Raw genomic sequence first — 26,906 nt, 5'->3', positions numbered from 1 at the left:
TCTCTGGCGGAACTCGCGGATGTAGTGTAGTCAGATCATACACAGCTGCTATCAGCTGATACAGCTGATACTTGATGCCTATCTCCCATATATGTATTTTACTACTTTACAGAACATTAAGTTAACGATGCCATAAACCTTGACTTACTGTAATTTGCTATACAATGGTTAATGACCATTGCCATAACTTCCACTCGATTAAACCTGTTAAAACTTTAGTATATAAGGCCACCCATATAACCATTCCAGTCGCAGAATCATCAAAGTGGTAACTAAATGTCAGATGTGTCGTAACAGAGTCCACACAATGTGTCTAGAATTGTTTCGAAACAAAGTGTCGTCGCCGTGTGTACACTTTTCCGTAACAAGGTGTCGACACATTTGTGTGCACTTTGCGTGCGGTTTGCGACTAAATCTGACAGCAAATTTGTGACAGCAAATGTCAATATAAAATACCTCTTGAAAACCAAGGTTTGTCAAACTATTATTAGTGTCTCGTGTGCTCGTAAGTAATTCTAGTAAGTCATCATGGGCGATGCAAATGATAATAATCGACCAAAACCATATAAACACCCAACACCCGTCAACCTTTTACAGAAAAGTTATTAAAGAAATGCAATAAGCTACTTAGGTCAGCCAACGAATACTCAAAAAAGTTGTAGAGGGAAATGCTCGGAACACAATTTTTGACTCTGTAACTTGGTTTGGACAAGTTAGGAGGTGAACATATCAAAAGTCCTCGGCCGTAGCCCTTGAGCGGGGGGAAGAGAGGGGGCTTTGAATGTCCCATTTTCCGGTTTTTCGATTATATCTCGGAAACTATGCATCTTAGCGACATGGCCACTTATACAAAATGAAAGTTAATTTAATTTGTTACAAGTTTATTCAGTCAATTTTTTCGATATGTTGAATAGTTTTTGAGATATCCGCTCTTGAAAGTTTATAAGATTAGGGCTCTCAATTTTATCTTGATATATCTACATCAGTGAAGGTGCTAGGCCGTGTATGGTATCGTTTTCGTATAAATCTGGGTTGCTGAATCCATTTAAGGTATCACATTGAAACCATTCCACAAAATTAAAAAAATCTTTTTAGGGTTCCGTACCTCAAAAGCAAAAAACGGAATCCTTATAGGATCACTCGTGCGTCTGTATGTCTGTCTGTCTGAATACACAAAATAGTTCTTTACCTATAGATGACAGGAAAACCTATTAGAAATGTGCAGTCAAGCGCGAGTCGGACTTAATGTACGGAACCCTTAATACGCGAGTCCGACTCGCACTTGGTCGGTTTTTTTTTAAACTCCTCTTGACGCTTAACCGCTGAACCGATTTCGTTGAAATTTGGTATAGAAATAGTTTGCGTCCCGGAACAGGACATAGGATAGATCTTATAACCAAAATCATCTTTTGAAGGTGTAAAAAGTGGCGTGGAAATTTGTACGGGAAATCAATAACCGCTGAACCGATTTATATTAAATTTGGGATGGTCTACATCTTTGATTTAGTTAAAAATGAAAAAAAAAACATGACTTCAAACCTAAACTTAAACAGTATTAACTTCAAGAAATCAATTCTGAATTCCCTACACCTCATTTCACACCTTTGAAGGATGATTTTTGAGATAACTTATTATGTCCTGTCTCGGGACTCAAAATATATGTGTACTAAATTTAAATTAAAACTGTTCAGCAGTTTAAGCGTGAAGAGGAGTTTAAAAGAAAGTAAGTTTATATGTTTTTACTTTGGAATGGTGTCAATGTGATACCATAACTAAATTTGGGACTGCGAATTTATACGAAAACGATACCAAACATGGCCTCGTAGCTTTACTGTTGTAGAAGTCAAAATAAAATTGAGAGCCCTAAATTCTTATTACTTGACCAAACTTGTGTAGAAGGAAAAGGAAAAATAAAAGTCTTCGGCAGGAATATAAGACACAAATATATTTTTTTTTTTGCGTTACTATTTCAATTATCAAATATAAACATACCTTGATTATATTATTCTAGTGAGATCCTCACAGATAAACAAAAACATTTACTTAAAAAATTACAAGGTCGAAATGTCACGGAACTTGTGAGAGTAATACGTGAAAAATAAAAACTTTTATGACAAAAAAATCTGGACACAATTTAAGAAGCATCCAATTGCGTCGAGGAATCATCTGTATTTTTGCTTGTTTCATTACGCTTCTTTTTTTGTCCTTTGTATTCTGTAGCAATTTGTTAGATCTGAAAATAAAGATAACTTGCGTTGTCACGGATGTCGATTTATAGGTTTTAGGGAGTGCAGAATTCGAAAACGATGATCATTTTATAATCCAAGATGGCCGCTACGTATTTTGTCATAAAAGTCGTCATGAATATCGTTTTATAGGTTTTAGGAAGTGCCGATTTCGAAAATGATGACCAGTTTGGAATCCAAGATGTGTGCCGTGCACTTTGTCATAAAAGTCGTCATGGATATCGTTTTATAGGTTTTAGGGAGTGCAGAATTCGAAAATGATGACCATTTTGGATTCCAAGATGTCTGCCGTGCACTTTGTCATATAAGCCGTCATAGATGTTGATTTATAGGTGTTAGGAAGAGCAGATTTCGAAAATGATGACCATGACCAACAAAACGACATCCATGTCGACTTTTAACATAGTGCATGGCCGCCATCTTCGATTCCAAAATAGTTATTATTTTCGAAATCTGCGCTCCCTAAAACCTATAAAACGACAGCCATGACGACTTTAATGACATACTGCATGGCCGCCATTTTGGATTCCAAAATGGTCATCATTTTCGAAATCAGGGCCCCCTAAAACCTATAAAACGACACCCATGACAACTTTTATGACATAGTGCGTGGTCGCCATTTTGGATTCCAAAATGGCCATCATTTTCGAAATCTGCGTCCCCTAAAACCTACAAAACGACATCCATGACGACTTTTATGACATAGTGCATGGCCGCCATCTTGGAATCCAAAATGGTCATCGTTTCGAAATCTGCGCCCCCTAAAACCTATAAAACGACACCCATGACGACTTTTATGACATAGTGCATGGCCACCATTTTGGAATCCAAAATGGTCATCATTTTCTAAATCTGCGCCCCCCAAAACCTATAAAACGACACCCATGACAACTTTTATGACAGTGCATGGCCGCCATTTTGGATTTCAAAATGGTCATCATTTTCTAAATTGGGGCCCCCTAAAACCTATAAAACGACATCCATGACGACTTTTATGACATAGTGCATGGCCGCCATTTTGGAATCGAAAATGGTTATCGTTTTCGAAATCTGCGCCCCCCAAAACCTATAAAACGACACCCATGACGACTTTTATGACATAGTGCATGGCCGCCATTCTGGATTCCAAAATGGTCATCATTTTCGAAAGCGGGGCCCCCTAAAACCTATAAAACGACATCCATGACGACTTTTATGACATAGTGCATGGCCGCCATCTTGGAATCCAAATTGGTCATCGTTTTCGAAATCTGCGCCCCTTAAAACCTATAAAACGACACCCATGACGACTTTTATGACATAGTGCATAGCCACCATTTTGGATTTCAAAATGGTCATCATTTTCTAAATCGGGGCCCCCTAAAACCTATAAAACGACATCCATGACGACTTTTATGACATAGTGCATGGCCGCCATCTTGGAATCCAAAATGGTCATCATTTTTGAAATCTGCGCCTCCTAAAACCTATAAAACGACACCCCTGACGACTTTTATGGCATAGTGCATGGCCGCCATTTTGGATTCCAAAATGGTCATCATTTTCAAAATTGGGGCCCCCTAAAACGTATAAAACGACATCCATGACGACTTTTATGACACAGTGCATGGCCGCCATTTTGGATTCCAAAATGGTCATCATTTTCGAAATCGGCGCTCCCTAAAACCTATAAATCGACACCCATCTCGACTTTTATGACAAAGTGTTTGGCTACCATCTGCATGCAAGACATTTCTACTATTTTTACGTACAAAAATGGCCCCCTGTCAACTTCCAACCGAGATTTAATCGATAATTTATTCGATTAATGTTCAGATTAATTCAATTTCAATCTATGTTAGGTCGACTAAACTAATCGTGATTAAAATTTGAGGATTAACTTTTTTTATTCCATTAATTAGTCGAATAAACAGTTAATCTATTAAGTCCCATCTCTGACCACGTCATTTTTACACTTTGAGAATATCTGAAAACAATTGAACACAAGGAGCCATTTTGCAAATCCAGTAACTTTGTTATTACTTTTGACAGCGCGTGTCATGTGTCTACACAGAGTCGACACAAAGTCGAAACATTTGCGACTACTTTGTGACTGCAATATTTCTCAGCCTTAAACCATATTTATACATCATAATTAACAAGTTTCGTAGTATGTAAAGCGTTATTTCTGTTATTTAAGTATAGTATACGCATCGAAGTACTAAAAATGCATCAAATAATATATTTATGAACACAAGCACTGAGAAGTAAACAATTTCATTTCCGGCTAAACTAAAACAATGTGGTGGCGCGTTGATTATATTACACTTAGTTTATCAAATCACTCGAGCAGTTTAATTCCCCATAATAATTTAAGTCCTATTGTAATATAAATGCAAACAATATATAATTACGTCTTGTAATCCGTTTTAGAGATGGCGTATTAATGTCACTTATTTTTATTGAACTATTTTTCCATCTGACAGTTTCCATTTGACAGGAACAAAATGAACGAATGAACGAATGATTTTGGCTTAAAGTAGTCGCAAACCCGAAACAATGTGTGCACACGGCGACCACACTTTATGTCACTTTGTGTCATGTGTCGACCCTTCCCCATTTCTGGTAACTGTGTCGACACGGCGACGACTCTGCGACTGGAATTGTGACCGAAACAGACGGTGTCGACACAAGATGTGTCTACACGGCGTCGTAACGGCGACTGGAAATGGTTGTATGGGCAGCGCTTTCTACCAATATATTCAGTATTTACTCGACTCTTGTGTTATCATTATAACCCCTGAACGCCGAACACTTCACGGATATGAGATGGCGTTTCCGAAATATCTTTATCGTACATTTTACACGAAACCTTTATTATAGTTCCTTTACAAACAACAAAACAAATTATTTTTTACTTAAAAACTAATTAAAAGATAAACTGTACGTCAAATGGAGGCAAATGAAAACTTTTTTCACGCACGTCACGCGTCCGTGGGTTTTTTTTAATTCAAAGACAAACTAGAGTCGGGGTCGATTACCATATTGTCCGATACCAACTTACATGCGAGATTTGTCAATATTGTATGCAATTGTCATTTGATTTCGAATAAAACGTAATCTCAACTGATATTAGAATAGGGGTCAAATCAAATTGCCTTTTTTTTCAGAGATGTTCGAAATTTGAAATGCATTACCAAATCGATTTTGATATAGTAATGAAGCTATTACCACATTTTCACAGATAAGAAATTTGCTGTAACAAAACAGTTTATCGTAATGTGGGCCATTATTTACGAATTTTGAAGGCATCATAGACAGTTTATGATATGTGTGTAGATAAAATAATTTAAATAAATTTTCGGTTACTGATGAAGTTAAAGTGACGTCACAAAGTTTGTGTCTCCCCCCTCCCCCATGTCACAATATGTCACATTTTCTTGACCCCCTCCCTCCCTCTAAGCGTGTGATGTAATTAATGGATGACCCCTTAATGGAAATGTCACCACCAACCGCCAAAAAGTTTAAAACTCATTCATTATACTCATGAGAGTTGCTTAGAGTAGTAGAGATAAATATGCTCTACGATTGGTTGAGAAATGTAAAGTTTCGTTGGCATAATGTCCCTTTCGAGCTAGGAACTAACTATTACAGTAGGAACATTTTACAAACAAAAAAATTAAGCCCCTTTGAAAGACACTCCTCATTTCATTTACCCAATCGAAATATATGTCACCATCCATCTATGCCCGGCGGGGACAAATGGCAATACACCCGCGATTGGGATGCACTTAAGGCATCTTTCTCATCCACTTCAATTACGGCGTAATTAGAGTGACAGATAAAGAGGCCCGTAATTTGCGAACTTCGGTATTCGCGGTAGACTCTCAGGTCATACTCGGTGTTCCTCACCTCGTGTGTCGTAAAGCTTGTAACACACAGCATACCTGTATGAAGGCGCAGAACTGCACGCAGACCTGGCAGAGCGTGGTGACGGCCTTGAGCAGCTGCGGGCTGGTGAGCATGCAGTCGCCCAGGCACTGCTCCAGGAAGTCGCTGTGCCGCTCCAGCACCTCGTCCACGTTGTTCACCTGGACATTCACGGGGGATTTATTATTTATATTGCAAGTAGGCCTAAAGTTGTCAAGCGGACCCCAAGGCTCCGTGGCTAAAATGCCGGGACAAAGCGAGGAAGATGATGAAGAAGGCCTAAAGGGGTCTTTTAATGGTCAATACAGCATTTACAGTGACCGCTACTAATGCACTATTAGTGCTTGAAAATGGAGACCGATGCTCTCCGAAACATGTTGCGTATTTGATTAAAGTGAGTTAAACCAAACCATAAAATCATAATTAAAAAGTCAATCTTACTCGCCGACATTAGAAAACCACTCGTACTTAATAAAATGCAACTTTGTATAAACGGAACGGACGGGGGGACGGGGGGGACGGTTGTTTGTTTGTTGTTGTAAAAACGGAATCCGTTTTTGGAAGGTAAATATCTTAATTGGCTTGTGTGGTGACAATAAAATTGTATCATAATAAGAATAAAATTCACAGAGATGTCGTTATTCATTGGGCATAATATTATTGTTGTTTTCTCAGAGTACTCTTAGTAAGAGTATAGAGCTCTTATTCCCGATGTACGCTTATAACTACCAGAAAATCCTAATATATACCTTTGTACCTATCGCCATTTGTAAATTGGTAATGAATCTGTATTAATCTCCGCTTCGGTTCTCATCACACGTAAGACAGACAGGCTCACAGGTTAATTTGAGTAAAACAAGTATCCTGTAGAACAAGTGTAAGTAGCTTACAAAGATTCTCTGTTTATGTAAGAAAAGTATTCAACTTATTAATCCGTGCAATGAGTAACGTAACCTTGTGGTCGTGAAGCCACTGCCAGGGGTAACGCCTACGAATTAACAACAATACGCTCCGCCTACTGCAAAAACTAAGGTTTTAAATCTAAACTAAGGTATCTTTATGATATAACACAAGAAAGAAATGTGAAGGTGACTGGCAAATGTGACTAAAGCTTTCATTATAATCCTTGTTTATTATGTGAAACATTAACAAAGTCATTATGATTAAATTTTTTTTTCATGTGCGAATAAGTTTACTGGTAATTTTTGATTTCAAAAAAGTGAAACAAACATCTTAGCAAAACAAACTTTTTTGTTAATGAGTAAAGCTGACCATTAGCGACGAGACGGTCATTAAAGCAGCATGGCCGGTAATTGGCGGCGGTGGCAGGATCAGCGCCCACGGCGCTCACTCCGACGAATCAGCCCGGCGCGCGCGCACCGCCATGCGAGCAAGTCAACAGTGACCGAGTGATTGTGAACAGTGAAATATTGTGAAAATTCAGGTGGGTTACCGAGGAATTCAAAATACTTGACATACCTATTAACAAAACGAACTGGTGTTAGCAAATCAGTTTGTTGACGTATTATTCTTTGTACATTGCAATTTGAAACCCTCGCTACCTACTGTCCAGTGTTTATCAATTGAATACTCAGAGTACCTATCAAATGTCATTCCAGAAGCATCAGATTATTGGAATTACAAGTTGCGAAATCCTGTCCATTTTAAATTTAGATAACGTAAACGTTTACATAAAGTTGACAAGGGACATACGGATTACGGACGACGTTATTAGCGAGTAGGTATTCGGAAAACTTACATCAGTTATTGATAATTAGGATAGGATATTTTACTTATTTTATGTTTTCGCACGCTTAGAAATAAATGTCTATTCAATCAAAATAGATTAAGAATTTAGGCCCTTTTTGTCCATGTTCTATTGATGTTTAATCTCATGTTTAGACCATTGGATGTTTAATCGCATGTTTAGACCTCCAGATTAATCAAATTTAGTCTAAACGAAAAAGAAACGAAAGGACAGACTAAACTAAATTATGTCAGTGGTGCCGTAAATTTTATACAACGTAGAGCCGTTCGATTTCGATGTCATGCTCGGTCAAAACATAAAACATATTGTGGGTGTTAACACTAAAAAGAGTCCATCACATGTGTACCGTGAAGCCCTCAGACAAGGTCGGCCAGGATGACGTCACTTACAATGATGAGGACTCGGCACAGCACGGGAAGTTGTGTCACTAGGAGAGTAATTGATAAATTGTCACAAGTTAAAATGTAACAGGCAGACGCATATCCGGTGAAGGTCTATATTTGTTTTCAAACAATGAACTCCAGTCGTTTCATTGCAAATGCGTGTTTAGCAATGCAAGCGTGTAGGTTGGATAGGTACTGAAAGTGCTAGAACAGGTTTAGCTGTGAACGAAAGTCTGTTGCAAACACTACCTGAGTTCGACTAAACTAGCCTAGGACGATGAGTAATATAATATTATGAACGCGAAAGTAGCTTTCTGTTGCTTTTAACTGCATAACCATATTAATTTATATTTTTATTGAATTGCCCCTGAAACGGACAAAGGCCCCTTCAAAAAAATATCGCTATAATCAAAGGCTGGTGGAAGTTTATGCAGCAAAAAGTATGGGGACGTGAAAAAAGACAAATCCCAAATATTATTGAACCGAAATATATGAGCGACTAAGACCTGAACAAATGCATTCAACTAATATTACTGGTATGTAATAAAGCGTAGGTGAAACCGAGGTCGTGCCTAGATTATTGATGGTCAGATAACTGCACAAAAACAATTGAAAAACTGAAGTTGACGGACGCGATGCGACCCGCGGCGACCTCATGTCCAGGCGCATATCATCAATAAAAATCAGTTTAATCATATACCCGTTTATATTTAATGGTCAACCTCAAATACTGTTATCTAACGTGCTCAAACTGGTCAGCAGCCTGTTTGTTAAGATTAAAACGAAAATTATGTGGGAACAAACTATTACGGCTCGATTCGGAAAATGAATTAGATTTCTACTAAGACTTTAACATGTTACGATATATATGGATAATTTAAAGATATTTGTAAGATAGATATGTCAAATTTGACGTTCCCGCGATTTTGGAGGTCCTCTTGAAAGGTTTCGACAAGTTATGACTTAGATATCCAAGTCACATCTAGTCGATATCTAATGTAGATCTAGTTGGTCTTTAAATCGTCTCTAGATCTTGTGATTATCTCGAAATCCAAATAGGCCTGTTAAAATATGCGTAACGAATACCGTAGAGGATGTACAATGTACATATGCGTATCTAAAACGAAAGCACTCTACTTTTACAACCTTTTGTATTTCCAAGTTGACCGCATGACTGCAGTCCGGTTTTCGCGTCGCGGATTGTATTACTGGCGGGAAGGAAAGACGATCTGCATATTTCCATATTCAATAACTGTGGACTGTTATATCCAAACATCGGCGCCAATGTTGACAAAGTGATGACGTCATTCGCCTACACGTCCCGGCGTCGTTCCGCCAAATAGGGACCTCCGGCTGACTCTTACACCTTAATGCATGCAAGCGGGTCCTTCAATAAATTATCGACTTCCATATACCTACAGTCGGCGAACGGTTTCTTGAATATGGACGTAATTTGGCAGGAATTACTTATCGCCTCGTGACAACTTACCAATTGCTTGTACTGTTTTGGTTGTGTCAATTAGCCCAAATTGCGTTCAATATAGTTAACAGTGTTATCATAACATTCATAACTATACACCTACCTACTAAGTATCTACTAGTAAAAATTGCAAAACTGAGAAAGATTTTCAAATGGCCAAAATATTTTATAAACCCGACCTCCTATTAACACGATATAGATACAGACGTTAACATCGATCTAATTTTTAAGCGCTCGTGTTTTAATTTCAAAAACCTGTTTACGAAATCGACTTCACCGGGTTTGTGGATATCAACGATGCAAAAGGCGATTATGTCAAATCTCCGACGTGCGTAACAACAGCCGTGTCAGAAAGTGTTCTAGTTCATAATAAGAATAAAACAGCAAAGATCAAGCAAAAACTGTTAATCACAAGTACCCGAGTCGCGCCGGTCCAGCGGTTCGAAATAGCTCAAAGAGTATTAACGCTCTCTCGTACCTACTCCACTTCAGGGTGTCGTAAATGGAACTGCAGATTGCTCGATCTTTATGAGCTATTAAGTACTTAGTATGGAGACTTGATTGGAAATAACGCCATTAATACAACATTTCCGGACTTACTATAAACATCATGTTTCAACTTTTTTCACGTTCAAAATTTTATGCTTTTATTTTGTAGTGTTTGGGAAAATACTTTCCTTTCAATCAATAATTCGCCGAAAGCTAGACTTCAAAAATTAAACATTAAGTTAAAACACACAGTAACCGACTCAACTCTCTTCCAACTGTAAAGCAAATTAAGTACGAAGATGACAAAAAAGCCTCTTACATTTCTAAGTTGGTTATGCGTTTTGAAATGGAAATGTGTGGAACGGAAGGCTTTTTTCTGTTTAGTTGGTCAAGCACCGGATGTCTAGAACGGTTACTTGCACGCCGCTGATTCTCTATTACTGTACTGACATATATCTACACATTCATCATAATACTCGTATAAAGATTTTGGCCTCATGGCAGATCGCACGTCACGATTTAAACATAAACAGTCTTCTTTACGCATTATGTTCCAAGAAAAGCATACGTGAAATTTTATGTTTTGTAACATTAAGGTTGTGCCTCATTAATGCTTATAATTTATTTACGTGGAAACTAAAGTAAACCATTAAAGTTAATGTAAACATAATTAAGAACATTAAAGTTAACTAGTTCGTTGCTACTACTCATATTGACGACAATATTTTTATTTAATTTAAGTAAATACTTCGTACAATCTTACGGTATTTCTTTTATGATATAATTTAAGCGTATCGTAGGTAATAATATGTAGTAGTTTTTAAATAATCAAGCAAATTCTCCTCTTCTTCTTCCTCGCGTTATCCCGGCATTTCGCCACGGCTCATGAGAGCCTGGGGTCCGCTTGACAACTAATCCCATGCTTTGACGTAGGCACTAGTTTTTACGAAAGCGACTGCCATCTGACCTTTCAACCCAGAGGGTAAACTAGGCCTTATTGGGATTAGTCCGGTTTCCTCACGATGTTTTCCTTCACCCAAATCAAGCATATTACAGTTCTAAAATAAACAAAACTAAGGGATACGATAACGTTACTAAAGTTATTATTGTCGATGAGAATTCAATTTTTTTAATTACAAAACTGACTAAATTAACAGATATTTTCCTTGTACTTGTTTGTTGTTTGTCTCTACTACTACAACTAGTACTATGTCATCGAAAATTAAGGAGGATACTCCACTGAGTCACGGAATTGATGATGAGGACAACACGAAATTAATACACATAGTTACTATTTTAATATAATTATATTAAATATACAGCTGTGTGCAACATTATAGCAGTTTATTTATTTTATAAGTAGAGTAACATAAGTAAATAATTTCTAAAAATAAGTTATAGACAATTATGGTTTGTCATATGGGACACTATCACCTATGTTATTGTGTACAACTATTTCAATCGGAGCGTTACATATAGTTAAACCCCAGTCTTCCTCACAGAGTAAACTAATTGTCCATCATCTCATCTCATCAGGAAATGGTTATTAATTTTTGGCCAAATACTTGGTTTGTTAGCTTGCTTGAGACTCAGGTTATCGTGTCCCCGACAAACCATGTCTATAACCTACCTATTCATAGAAATTATTTACACTAGTTACTTTAGTCATCTTTAGTATACATAAACTGCTATATATATAGTATACACAACTGTATATTATGATATGATACATATTTCAGCAGTAAGGACTAAAATCTCCTTGCGCTCAGTTGTATTATATTTATAGCTACAGTTATAGCATCGTCATTCATTGGTCAAGGCAATCTAGATGCAAGTTGACTCAGAGGGCTCAATATTTGCACAAACACAATGTTTCATTGATATCCAAAAAGCCGGTATACCCACGCATGAATCACCGCCTGTCACAGTACCGATTCATTAGCGATCTGTGCAGCTTGCTAATCTTAAATTATCACTTTTAAATAATAAAGATTACGACATAGAGTTGACACGAGTTATATCAATAGGGCAAACAGTACCATAAGTTTGACACTGATATATCTATTCACAACTACAAGCACTTAAACTAACAATGCATCTCGCTTGCACTGACATTGGTGCAATCGAGAATTAAACTCATAATGAAGGGTACAAGTCTCTACAGGGTGCAGATGATTGCTAGTCGCCAGTACTACGTTTGCAACAGTAGATAGAAAACTAGGTGCAATAACAGACATATTAGGTGCAAACAGGGAATATTTTACTATCAGAGAAAGAAAGTCAAAAATATCTATTTCAGTTTTTAAAGAACTGCAACTGTTAAAAAAAGAGAAGTATCCATCTGCTTAACGATAAAGTTACGCAGGAAGTATATACGTGTGGTATAAAATCTAAACTCAAAATAATTAGATCTCATATTTGTGATAAAGTTTTGAGATCATGTCCGTGAATAGAATAGAATAGAATTTCTTTATTTGCCAGAATACGTATGGTACACGATGACAAAGGTTTTACATGTAAGTATCAGTATTCAGTCGAAGACACGACATGCAAATAATTGACGATCTAATAATTTTAAAATAAAATAAAAGCACAATACTGAAAAAACTTAGAAAAATAAAAAACAGTGGGTAAATTTGTCATAGTCCAAAAAAAAAATGTCATCCACTTGTAACAAATTGAATAGGTATTAAATAATAAAATGTCCAATTAAATAGTAAAATCGATAAATTAAAATATTATATGAAATGTCAAATTACAAATTACAAAATGGATGTCGTGTACATAATTTATTCAGAAGTCATTGGGAAAATAAGCGAAGTGAAGTGAAGCGCTCTAGCTCATACTATGTAACTTTAGCAAACAAAATCTAGTTTATTCTCGGTGTTTAGTCAAGTTACTTCGTATGTTGGTTACCAGCTCAGCGAAGGCGTGGTCACGGTCATTAAATGGTAGTCAACAAGCGGACCAAACGCCAGTAACGCATAGCTAATAAGACTAACGAACCACGTTTACTTATACTTACAGAGATGACTCCATCCATTTGAACTAAAACAGTAGGCAGGTATATTACGAGCACGTTTGCGACAATTTTCTCGTTTAGGAACTCGCAATATAGGTGAAATTATCCCCCTAATATCTTAAACAAAAGGTAATGTTTATTTTATGCAGCGGTTAAGAGTACTACAGGTACTGCTCCTGACTGTCGTAACAGTCGTAAGTGAACGCGAACAAGCCCGTTTAAAAAGCAATTTTACCATCCTATTTATTGGGTTACATTCCTGTAACAGCTCATTGGGACAACAATTTTTTGTACAAGCTACTTTGAAAATGCTTATTAAGCCTGCTTCCGGATACTGATGTGCCGTTGGAAAGTTTCAAAATTTCGGAAACTTTCCATTTTTTTGTACACGGATCCAAATTTTCTAAAACACCTACGAAAATATCCTTAATGTCCGAGAACATTTCCAAAGTTTTTGAAACATTCCGCAACCTGTACCACATAATAAATAATAGTACTAGGTACAGAAGACTCACTCTTTCACAAAACGCATCTGTTACGATCAGGACAGATATGGCCGCTAAGTGGCGGCAGCGCCACGCGCGGCTTATGGCTAGCCACCAAAATTGGTGTGGAACGGATGTACTTTTAGCTACCTGTAGCAAAGCGACAAAATCGCGGAGTGAGCCACGCCTGTCTGTACAAATTAAATTACAGAATGGTATTGAATCACGTCCCTGCTGCAAGTGCTGCAATTTGTACAAAACGTGCACTCGTTCGCACAAGCTTATTATATTAATTTAGGTGTAGGCTTTCACTTCCTCGATTGGTATATCACCAAATATATCTCTGATCTAGTATGTGTATAATCAGAAAGCATGATTAGCTTATATGAGCCGGCGATAGAAAGTTGCGATTTACATTAAATCAAACTTAGTAAATAGAGAACAGCAGCGTTGGTTAATAACACTATTTTTCTTACTGAATTTAGCAAAAAATAGTTCTCTGTCAGTGGGGAGACACTCCTGACTTCGGTCGAACTCGGCTCCGTTCGGCTCAGCATTGCTCCGAGCAATTATTAGGGTTGGCATCACTTGACTTCCTTTTGCGTGCACGACCACAGATAAGATAATCACTTGAATTTTGACAACCCTAAAGCCGAAAGGGATAGTGCCATATATTAGAAAGGGATAGCTTGATTCGACAACGTTTGTTAAAATTATCAACAACAAACCGCAGTAAAAAAAATTGGCAACGTATTTTTACAGAACAGAATAAAATAAAAATTTAAGTGGGGCTCCCATACAACAAACGTTTATTTTTTGCCGTGCTTCGTGCGCGAGTCCGACTCGCTCTTGGCCGGTTAGTTAATTCATAGGAGCAATTCCACAGCGGTTTGGAGGCGTGTTGGACAATTAGGGCGTAGCGCACAGACCGGTAGCCGAGATAAAACCCGCTCGCCGATATCGTCGAGAAACAACGGAAGAGCCTAATTGCATGTACCATTCAACTTTTTACGTACCTACGACGATTAACAAAGGGATCCAATGTGAAGAAAGTTGAACGCATAGTAATACCTATACTTTAATGGTTAATACAACTTTGAACACACACGAATTGCTCAAAAGAGTACATTTAACCGTTTCCAATGGCGTACAGAGTGTAACTTAAATAGTGGGGATTTATTTAAGGGCAAAAATAGATCTGCGGCCACTCATAGTTATAATATTTTCACAGCTTGGGTACGGTGGCAGCAGTCATCTCAATACAATTTCGCGTTTTAAAGCTATAAATTTATATGTGATAAATACTATAAACCCCACTGATGATAATACTTTTAAGGAAGTCTAGCTAGCACAACCGTAAAGATTCGATCATCTCAGACAGATTAAGACTCTATCAAAGGACTCCAAAATATGTATACAAAAAGAGAACGAATAGTAAAAATAAAAAAGGAAGGAAAAAAATACCTAACATATTTCATCTTTGTAGTGATTTTTACGAGTATTTTTCATAACACGGAATTGAATTTAGACTTTAGAGATAAATCAAACAACTAAGACGTGTTATATAAACACGTTGGCTAAGCAAATGAAAGTGGCTACTGATAGATAAATATCGTTTGGACTAAGTACCAGCGAAGCCCCTTTTATTTATTTACTAGCTGTGCCCGCGGCTCCGCCCGCGTGGAATTTAGTCTGTGTCAGTAAGCGGCTTTGAAACGCGTATAGCGTGGCACGTACGTCGGTCTATACTCGATTCTTTTAGTATGAGGGCTCCGAAGGCGCCTGATTTTGGAACGCGTACAGCGCACCACGTACGTCGGGCTACGCCCGCCATTTTGAGTATGAGGGCGCCGAAGTATTGGTAAGCATACTGCGCGTCACGTACGTCGAGCTACGCCTGACACTTTTAGTATGAGAAAGTCAAAGTCGCCTGGCTTTAGACCACGTGCAGCGCGCCACATACATCGGGCTACGCCCGACTCATCTAATACTCTTTTAGTATGAGGGTGCCGAAGGCACCCGGCTTTGCAACTGGTACAGCGTGCCACGTGCGTCGGGTTACGCCCGATGTTTTGAGTACGCCGGATTTGGTAAGCGTACAGCGTGGCACGTACGTCGGTCTACGCCCGACTCTTTTAGTATGAGGGCGTCCAAGGCGCCCGGCTTTGGAAAGTGTACAGCGCGCCACGTACGTCGGGCTACACCCGCCGTTTCGAGTATGTGGGCGCCGAAGGCGCCCGGCTTTCGAACGCGTACAGCGTGGCACGCACGTCGGTATATGCTCGACTCTTGTAGTATGAGGGCGCCGAAGGCGCCCGGCTTTGGCATACGTACAGCGAGCCACGTTCGTCGGGCAACGCCCGCCGCTTTGAGTATGAGGAACGCGTACAGCGCGCCACGTACAGTCAGCCAAGAAAGTGGTTTACCACTTTCTTGGCTGACCGTACGTCGGGCTACGTCGGCCGCTTTGAGTATGAGAGCGCCGAAGGCGCCCGGTTTTGGTATGCGTAATACAGCGTGACAAGTACGTCGGGCTACGCCTGACACTTTTAGTATGAGAAAGTTGAAGTCGCCTGGCTTTGGACCGCGTGCAGCGCGCCACATACATCGGGCTACGCCCGACTCTTTTAGCATGAGGGCGCCGAAGGCGCCAGGCTTTGGAACTGGTACAGCGTGCTACGTGCATCGGGTTATGCCCGATGCTTTGAGTATGAGGGCGCCGAAGGCGTAACGGCGGACGTAAGTATTCTTATGATGTATCATACGTCTAAATCGGTTAAAGCATTCAGAAGTTAAGGTGGAATAAAGAAACTCATTAAATAAATATATACATACATATCTACATAAACTCTTTTTGTTGGGCAGACGTTTAAAAAGATGGCACTGCGCAATGAGGGCCAATTAATTTACTGTCGTTTAATTTTGTTGTATTATACTGTGGAATCAACTGTCGCCTGCGGTATTTCCGGACCGATACGACCTTTAAACCTTCAAGAAAAGAGCGTACTCCCATCTTAAAGGCCGGCAACGCGCTTGCAACCCTTCTGGTGTTGCGGGTATCCATGGGCAGCGGTAATCGCTTACCATCAGGTGATCCGTCTGCTCGTTTGCCTCCTATTACATAAAATAATAAAAAAATCAACATAATTATTCAATTAAAGGACCCCGCAGCAAACATAGGGAAAAAGTGGTTTCAGTTAAATCTCACGAAATTTTAGTATGATGTTAATTTGGCTCTCCTGATTATTTTTTTGTATGGGCACAACTCTCTCAGAAGTATACTTTCAGAAATCCGTACCCCTTCTTCTAAACTTAGAGTTAATTTGGCAAAATCCTTCCTCGGTGGCTTATTCAATGTCACAACGTATTAAATTCAGCGCCATCTGTTAGTTTACCAGGGTACTCAGTAGTGGTAGCACATATTTGAAAAAAGTTTGTCCCTCCTTCCTAAGTATCGCCATAAGATTCAGGGGCAAACTTAACTCAATCGATTGTTGTGGCTACCCCCCCTTTTAGGGGATGAATTTTTATAGCCTATAACCTGGCCGGGGAATTTCTCGACAGATTAGTAAAATTTGCATCAAAATCCGTTCAGCCGTTTTCACGTGATGCGCGTTCAAATAAACAGACAAACAGATAAACAGAGAAACAGATAAACAGACAAACAGACAAAAATTCTAAAAACTGTTGGAACGTGTTCTGTTATTGATTCTAAGTCTCCTCAGCAAACTTTTTTTCAAATATCTTCCATGTACAGACTTTCGACCGTCTTCAGCTTTATTATATGTATAGATAGTAATAAATATGGACATATCGACGCATCTCTTAGTTATGGCGCTTCGGACGATACTTGAGAAGCTTTGATGAAATGATGAATCATCACATCAAATCGAATGCTGCTTAGTTTATAAAGACGAAAGTTAGCGCAAGACATAGATAGAATAGGTGGTCAAAAACCGGTAGTTATTCGCTATAGTTCGTTTTTTTAGCATTAGAAATAAGGTAAACAATCTTGATGTGTCTTTTAATTGAAAAACACATTTTAAAAATAAGTTACGGCAAATATATAACAATTATGAATCTAATACGATCATTTATAATTCTTTTGCTTTCATAAATAATAATTTTTGATTTTTAAAAAGCGTTTTTTAATTTAAAGACATGTCAAGATCGCATACCTTCTTGCAAGTTCTTTCTAATGCTAAAAACACGAACAGAACTATAAATAAAATGGTTATGGTCTTGCACGTCAGGGGAACCTTACACTAACAACTTACACTCAGGCCCTGTCCGATGCTTGGAATTGTATCTACATAATATCTAAACATTAATTTCGGGTCAAAAAACAAGTGACTAAAACAAAGCGAACTGTATGGACTTATAAGTATAACCTGTTGCAGAGTAAATGAATCATGCAAATCAATTTTAAACCACCTGTAGTTATCAATTTAATTTGAAACGAAACATGACATATAAAATCTAAACAATGCAGCAAAAAGGTCAAATATCGGATATCGAGAGACCCGTGGCTAGCCTTTGCTCCATAAATGAAGGACACGTTTAAATGCCTTTAGGACTTGCATAATCCATTTCAAATGTCATTACGAACAATTTGAGTAAGATTTTGTTAGTACCTATACAAAGAACAAATTTCTCAAGTGGAAGAACATTTGGCTTTAACAAATCCCATTAGCGTATTGTTATCGAGTTTATCGGCCGTTGACGTCATAATGCGCTGATAATCTATTCGCCTTATTGTATCTATTCATTACCATGTTTGGTTAGCAATTGTTAAGATGTTACTGAATTCCTGATAAGATAATCTGTATGGATCGGAGCAATTTACATTCTCAATTTAGTCGCTACGGCTCTGTACTTTCAACAGAAGCAATACAAAAACAATCAATCAACTGTGTCGCCAAATTTTTAGCTCGTATGATTTTTATTTTTGTATGTATTTTAGTTTGTAAGGTATGTATTTAGGTATCTATGTGCCTTAGTTGCCTGAATACAAATACATATTAACAATAATAATTTAAAAAACATAAGCATGCAACTAGTTATAAAGATAGGTACGCTCTAATGATAATTCCTTGCTTTTTTACTTTCTAACCCATAGGTGGAAGAGGATTCAAGTCAGTTTACGTCGCGTATGCAATACCAGCTCTGATAAGTTATTTTAAATTACCAAATTGTTGTAACGGACAGCATCAAATGATGCGTCGCGCAGTTGTAATAATGTAACTGTAAAATGATGGATTTATTTTAAGTAGGCATTCCTTGTAAGCCCTACTTCCCTGAGAAGTCATATTATGAGAAGTGACATTATTCGTGACGAGAAATCCAATTACGATTACCATTAAATTGTGATCAAGAGCCCTAGAGAGCCCGCATGTTTATTCAATCAGAACTTTCGTCATTCCGTCGTGGAATCACGAGCGGCTGCGCTACCACGGGAGTTATAAATGTTATAATGAGAGGGCAATTGTTCCGAATTTCTCCTAGACCATTAAATTAATACTACTCACGTGCCTCTCGGTTGCTACTAACGAGTAATTGGACCGATTTACGCACAGCATTATGTTATTTTTTAACTATGACAAGACACACGCAAACCTGAACCTTGGGAACAGGGGAACGAAAAAACAATCGGTAATTTTCGTTTGGACGGTTTAAAGCGGTTAATTTGGATTTTATAGCAGTATAATTGTTGTTAGTGCAGCGTTGATGAATCGATGAGATACTATGTGCTCTGTTGTTTTACAATTTGCATACTAAGCACCCGCATGTGCGGTTGTAAAACGTGTTAACTTTCAAGTTTAAATGGAAGTAATTTGTTGTACAATCGCCATCACTCTATCAGATATATCGGAGCAGCCAAGGTGCTCACAAATATCTGAAAACGCCTCTATCCTCAAGGCATTGGAGTGCGTGTTCACATATATTGAGCACCTCGGCTCGGCCGCCCTGATATATCTGATGGCTACTGTATATTAAAGCCCCTAAAAAAACGGTGATTCACTTCTCTTAAGTAATGTATAGGTACGTATAAAAGTTATAAAACCGTGGTTAAAGATACCAGAATATTTTGCATAATCTTCTTATGCTCCACGGTAGGTATTAATTCGCTACACTGGTCGGCTTTGATAGGATAATATTTGTTTTCGGTTTTGCTGGGTTAAGTAGACAGCGATTCGGTGACTAACCATTAATCTGGGATTACGTAGGTAGTATTTCAAATATTATACCCACTGAAACAAAATAATAAACAAATATTACTTAAGTACTCGTAAAAGCAGCGAGCAATAAGCCATGTAGTATATGTAGGTACGAATTGTGTAGAGTTTTCATATTAAATATTTCTATATGTATTGTATTTTGAGCTTGTTTGATATGATATAGCAGGCATATATGAAAATATACCGTAACCAAACAGTACGAAGTAAGAGGCGTTTTCGCTTCAACACGCCATGTGGTTCAAGATGAAGATGAAATGAAAAGTTCAAAGAGGCAATAAGTGCCCGCTGCAAACAATACAAGTGCTCGGTCATCGGGCGATGAGGTGTTGCACATGTTTGGGCGAACGGTATTGCAATAAACGATTTCGAGTATAGTAATTTAAACTGTGATTTGACTGACTTCGTATTCGAAAAAATTGATTTTGACGACTCAAGTCCGATTTCACTGAACTGGATTAAGGATTAAACATGAGATTAAATTTCAATATTGTAAGGATATCTATTAAGGCATGGTTTGGTTTAGTTTTGGAGTAAGATTATGTTAAAGTCAGTTAGGTACAGTCAAGGAATTTAAATTCCGACCCATTTCGTACTTTGTCACAGTGACAACCGTATGAGGTCTCTAGCGGCTTTCATATTGATTGTCACTGTGACAAAGTACGAAATGGGTCGGAATTTAAATTCCTTGACTGTACCTAAATAATATTAGAAAATATTAGTCGTGCTTTTGACGCTGAAGTTCACTGTCAAACAAATAACAATCAAAAACTATAAAACTTTCAACTCATTTGACAATATTTTAATTTGATAAAAAACGATAACCGAAGCTATAGATGTTGTACACTTGTGAGTCTTTGTGACCAATGCCCGTGTGTATATGTACCTTCGGTTGCTTTCATCAGATTCATGCGAGAGATACTGCATTGTGTTCGGCGGTACACCTGCTCGAAGTCACAGCGGATAACTGACTTTTATACGATTGATTAATCGCCGAGACCGGTCCGAGAATAAAACACTCGTTAATTTGCTGGAAGTAATTCCATTTGTATTCAACCCGTTAAACTTAAAAGTACCTACATGTTTTGTTCAATGCCGATATTTTTAATGAGAGTTGAATTGGTTTTCATTTGATAAATTAAGCTATTAGTTGTAAAAGTAATTATTTTATATCTGCGATGTTTCTGAAATCGTTTGCACGCCTCAGTAAACGTAAGAACGATTGACGTTTTCATTTTCAAGAAGTTCGCCTAGAAAATAGTTCATAAACTAACAAGGAATATTTCAAAGAAGTGTTAATATTTAGTGTACAGGCGTTATTAGCACATTCTACAAAAGATTATAGACGACTAACGATACCGCCTCAGTACGTCACGGTCACTTCACATGAATGTTTGTACAACATTTTAGCATTTTTCATTATAACTCCGTTGAATCAACAAACTAACGAACCTTTGGTAAAGACTAAATATGGCAACGTATTGCAACCATGTGAAAGTTCACCAGATGTGTCGTGTCGAATTAAATTCAATTAAACAATCGGTGAAACGAGCGTTTGTAATTGTAATACTACACTATCGTATCGAAACAGTTTAGCTCAATGAGATAATAGTCCTAACAATTATTATATAAAGTTGTGTGTGTCGTTCCAGATGCCAGTGCGTGAGGCGTGAGGCATGCCGCGCGACACATACGAGATGAACTCCCGGCAGCTGTCCCGCGGGAGCTCGCTGTTCGGCACCGACCCGCAAATCCAGCTCCGGACCGCCCTGCGCACTAACGACTTCCCCACCTTCAAGAAACTAGTGGGCTACGGGGCCGTCGATCTCGAATTCGTCAACCCCTACCCCGACCACAAGACCTGCCTCGAGATAGCTATAACCGAACCGAACAAAAATGAATTCGTTAAACTGTTACTTCAGCACGAAGTCCAAGTCAACAGAGTTAACGAAACCCATGCTTGTGCTCCTATACATTTCGCCGTTGAATATGGCAATATTGAAGCGCTAAAACTATTGCTGGACGACGACAGAATTGACGTCAATATCAAAAGCAAAGGAAATACGGCTTTGCTGATGGCAATAAAGAAAATAGAAGATTTAGAGGATGACCGCGAGCGAGATCTCGCCACCTACGAGGACATGATAGAGCTTCTACTAAAAGCGGGGTGCGACGCGAACGCTCCAGACCTTAAAGGAGTAACTCCTGTATATTCGGCTGCAAAACAAGGGCTGGAACGAGTCATCACTTTTATCATAGATTACGCACAAACTCCCGTCGATATCGATACATACAAAGACAGACGCGGCAAAACAGCTCGATATTTCTTAAAAGAAGCATTTCCGCATTTAGTTGATAAATTCGATACGGAGGTAGAAGTGATCAACGTCGACAAAGTTTTCTCGTATTTAAGTCGACATGATGAAAACGGATTTATTCGCGACTTTACAAAACTCGTTAAAAAGAATGACCATCGCCAAGCATTAGCTGCTAATAATGGAATATTTACAATGTTACAGTTTGCAACAGACAAAGGGTTGGAAAGAACAGTTGAAACCTTGCTTAACGCAGGCGCAGACCCTAATGCCACGTGTTCGGGTGAGACCATGAGACCCGTAGCACTCGCTTGCAAAAATGGCTACTGTAAGATTCTGAAAATGTTTGTCGACAACGAATCTACCTTATTTGAACCAGTCAACGGCGAGTCATTAGTACAAATCACGGTAAAGGGAATGAGATCGTATTCAAACAATCCTAAAGCAGATTTTAACGGATGTTTGGAACTATTACTTAAAAATCCTAAGATCAACATAAACGTCAACTATGCTGATAATAAAAATAACACGGCACTGCATTACGCCGCTAGGAATGGCGATAACGAGACAGTGTTGGAGCTGCTGCGGCACGGAGCGTGCGTCGGGCTGCGCAACGCCTTCGACGAACCGCCTCTAGCGGACATCAATGCGAAAACCCTGGAAACATACCTGGACGAATGCATTACAACCAACGGAGAGCGACCGAGCGACGACGACTACGAAATTCATATGAAATACAGCTTTTTAGTGTATCCTAACAACTCTGTCGAAAACGAACTCTGTAAAGTTCCTTTAATCGATGCGTCAAACAATAACGTGAAAGAGTGTGACGCCATCCTGGCCCCCGAAACAGATGCACTCCTTTACATGACGAGAAACGAAGAACTGAGGCCGCTCCTTAAGCATCCAGTTATAACCAGTTTTCTCTACTTGAAGTGGCAAAGAATAAGCTGCCTTTTCTACGCCAACATAACGTTCTATTCTCTTCTATGGTTGTGCTTGATTCTCTATATCATACTAGGATATGGTGCGGAGAAAAAACAATCCGCTTCCATTGAAGCACTGAACGTCGTTACACACGTGGGCGCGGCTATTGGATTGATACTTTTGATCATACGAGAATTATTTCAATTGTTAGTATCTCCGTCGAGATATTTGCAAAGCATAGAGAACTGGATGGAATTATTTCTGATATTTGTTACAGCGGTGATCGTCTGCGATAACTCCGCCGCAGAATCAACGAAGCAACAACTCTCTGCTGTGGCTATCTTATTGTCATCTGCCGAATTGGTCCTTCTAATCGGCCAGTTTCCGACTCTATCAACGAACATTGTCATGCTAAAGACAGTATCCTGGAACTTTTTCAAGTTTTTACTTTGGTATTGCATTTTGATCATTGCATTTGCATTGAGTTTTTACACATTATTCAGGAACGAGGTGAAAGACGAAGACAAAGTAGCACCGGACCCAAATAAAACTGGCAAAGAAGACGAAGAAGAAGATTTCTTCGAAGATCCAGGAAGATCTCTGTTTAAAACTATCGTCATGTTGACAGGAGAATTTGACGCTGGTTCCATTAAATTCGGCCAATTCCCAATAACCAGCCATATTATATTCATGGTGTTTGTATTCATGATTCCGATTGTTCTATTTAATTTACTCAACGGTCTAGCCGTGAGTGACACACAAGAAATTAGAGCGGATGCCGAACTAGTAGGACACGTTTCTAGAGTGAGATTAATATCTTACTTTGAAAGTGTACTCATCGGAAACACCAAGCCGTACTCTAAGCCGTCCGCCTGCTTCGCTTGTCTGCCTGCTTGGATGCAGGATCTAAGCATAATAACACCAAAGACACTTTGCATGAGACCTTTTGCAAAACGTATATCTTTATTCCCGCACTTTTTGCCAAAGTATAGGATACTGGTAAAGCCGAACAAAGATAATATAATTGAGATACCACGCGCAGAGCCACTCGGGAAAATCGGTGATGACTACGAAGACATCGAGGGTGGCGGTTGCTGCCTCGAGAAATGCCAGAACTACAAACTCGATAGGAAGATTGTGAAAAACGCTAAGATCGTGATATGTAAGAAAAATGATGTGTCAGAAATTGATGTGTTGAAAACTAAAATAGATGAGCTACACAAATTGCTGAAAGAATCATTGCAAAAACGCTAGGTGTAACTTTAATACGTAACTAGCTTCATATGAAATAACAAACACAGTTTTTGTAAGCTATATATTTTGTATTAAGTTTATGATTGTAATGCCGAATAGAGTATATTATATTATAATTTAAGAGCTTGCTATATTTGTATTTTTATAAAACGACAGTGTCTTTAACAGTATAATGTAACTTTATGAATCTCATATATAAGCTGCCTTCCACTAAGAATAACTCTATATTTAAAATAAAATATAATTTATAATGTTTTACCTTTTTTATTATACACCTAATAATTTCTAACTAAAAACTGGTCAGAAAATAGAGTTAGACCAAGAAAAGTCTGTAGCGATTTTGATAGACCTCGCAGTGCCAGTGTTATTTATAGGTCATAATTTCATAGAAGTTTGACGTTTAAAATAACACTGGCACTGCGTGGGCTATCAAAATCGCTGCAGACTTTTCTTGGTCTAACTCTAATAACCTCCTAAGACCCAAGGTCCTACCTATAGTACTTATTCAGTTCAATGAAATTTAAATCATATTCGATTAGAACAGAGTTGCTTTTCCTTTGTCTCGTTCAGATTTTGAACAACGCAAAATCAACTCTATATCCAACATTGTAGGTTCAAATTTCTGTAGCAAATTTTGCATTTTTCATTTGTATGGCTGGGCCTTAGGAGGATAAAAATACGTAATAATTTTGAATCCGCACATATTTTCTACTCTATATTAGGGCTCGCGGTCGGGTCCGGGTTTCGGGTACCCGTTGCCGGGGCCCCGTTCTCGTGCTACACGAACAAAACGAAAAAAAAAACAGAATGGCAACAACTAGGTATGACCAAATGAAAACAGCTGAACTAAGATTAGAAACTTTGACCGACTGAGTGGCAAACTAAAATCTTAAAAAATCCATTACTGAAAAAAATCCAATTCTTGTTTGTAAAACAGCACGCCTACTTCTTTAACTTTCCAAACAAAAGGTATGCCGGGTAAAATACCTGTGTCAAAATTGCCACGGCTATTTTATTGCATGTGCCGCCCGCAAACCATTATTATCTTAATCTACACGTGTACATTTCTATGAACTTCGCACGAAATAAAAATTATCTAAGTAATAAGTGGGAACGTGAGAAAAAACTAAGAGTTGGACAAAAAAAAGTCTTCAGCGGATTTGATAGCCCACGCAGTGCAAGTATCATTTATAGGTCATAATTTCATAGAAATTGTGATTGAAAAAAAATGTAGTTTTAACCAAATCAATACGTTCATTTCATAAATTAACGTATTGATTTGGTTAAATCTACATTGTAAGCCTATGATTACAGTTCTTATTTAGGTATTTATTATTTTAAGATGTTAGTTGAGTTTAAGATTATGTTTAGTTCAATTACCTACATATTAGTAACGTGCAACGTTACATTACAAAGTATGACGTTTAAAATAACTCTTCCACTGCGTGGGCTATCAAATCCGCTGCAGACTATTCTTGGTCTGACTCTAGTATCTTAATATTTATTATAAACCTACATGCTCATTATTTAATCATTTTTACAAGCAGTAACATTTAATATACAATTGGTGTCTCATTTAATATAATCCGACTAAATTACATTTCAGCAACACCTCCATATTTCACAAAATAAAATATCAAGACATTATCCACCAGTATAATTATTATACTGGTGGATAATTTTTTAAATATTGTTTAAATTCGAACCGGCCGGCCGGGGGAGTCGGTCCGCCGGCGCCGTGTATTCAATACCCGAACGAAGCCGAAGTCCGCGGCTCCGGAGCCGAGCGTAGATCCGGAGCCGAACGCACTACACGGGAACGGATCTTGACGGGTTCGTGTAATTCGGAGGCTTAGCACCGCCGGGGCTAAGAACACGGATACACGGGTTGGCGTGTAGCACGGATATCGGGAGCCCTACTCTATATAAGAATCAACACCAACGACATCTACAGTGAGCTCATAGACAGATAAAAATCGTATCTTTACAGTGTCAGGGGTGCGAAACCCCTTCGGGCAAACTCGGCTCCGCTCAGCTCAGCATTGCTCCGAGAAATTATTAGGGTTGACACACCTTAACGTCCTTTTGCGTGCACGACCACAGATACAATAATGGCTTGAATTTTGACAACCCTAAATAGCCGTAAGGGATAGTGTCATATATTACAAAAGCATGATTCGACCCTGAACCGCTGTCAATCTTCGGTTTTGTAGAAAGTTTCCTTTCTGTACGGTTGTACTATTATTTATTCTGAGTGTGTAGAATACGTATAGTGCGAAGGTTTCTAATAGAGCCCGAGCTAATCCTATTGTCTATTGTTAAGTAAAACCGCTCGTGCCACGTGCCACAACCACCTGCATAAAAAGTACAGAACTTCAGTTACTGAGTGCCG

The 26,906-nt window shown here is 38.5% G+C and overlaps 2 protein-coding genes across 2 annotated transcripts in view; one reads left to right on the top strand and one right to left on the bottom strand.

The window, feature by feature from the left end:
• LOC134666427 (gamma-tubulin complex component 2-like) overlaps positions 1-26,906 on the bottom strand; it is a 61,639-nt gene that overhangs the window by 8,676 nt on the left and 26,057 nt on the right. Inside the window, exon 13 of the mRNA XM_063523577.1 lies at positions 6,173-6,316. Within this exon, the coding sequence (XP_063379647.1) occupies positions 6,173-6,316 (144 nt within the window). The remainder of the gene's footprint in view (positions 1-6,172; positions 6,317-26,906) is intronic.
• Positions 7,446-24,769, top strand: LOC134666426 (transient receptor potential cation channel protein painless). The gene is made up of 2 exons (XM_063523576.1): positions 7,446-7,599; positions 21,671-24,769. The coding sequence occupies exon 2, from the start codon at positions 21,695-21,697 to the stop codon at positions 24,512-24,514; it is 2,820 nt and encodes a 939-aa protein (XP_063379646.1). The 5' UTR covers positions 7,446-7,599; positions 21,671-21,694; the 3' UTR covers positions 24,515-24,769.

Source organism: Cydia fagiglandana, chromosome 8 (genome assembly GCF_963556715.1).
Source record: "Cydia fagiglandana chromosome 8, ilCydFagi1.1, whole genome shotgun sequence".
NCBI lineage: Eukaryota > Metazoa > Arthropoda > Insecta > Lepidoptera > Tortricidae > Cydia > Cydia fagiglandana.
The sequence above is the reverse complement of the archived record's forward strand: the minus strand, read 5'-3'. Positions and strand labels throughout refer to the sequence as shown.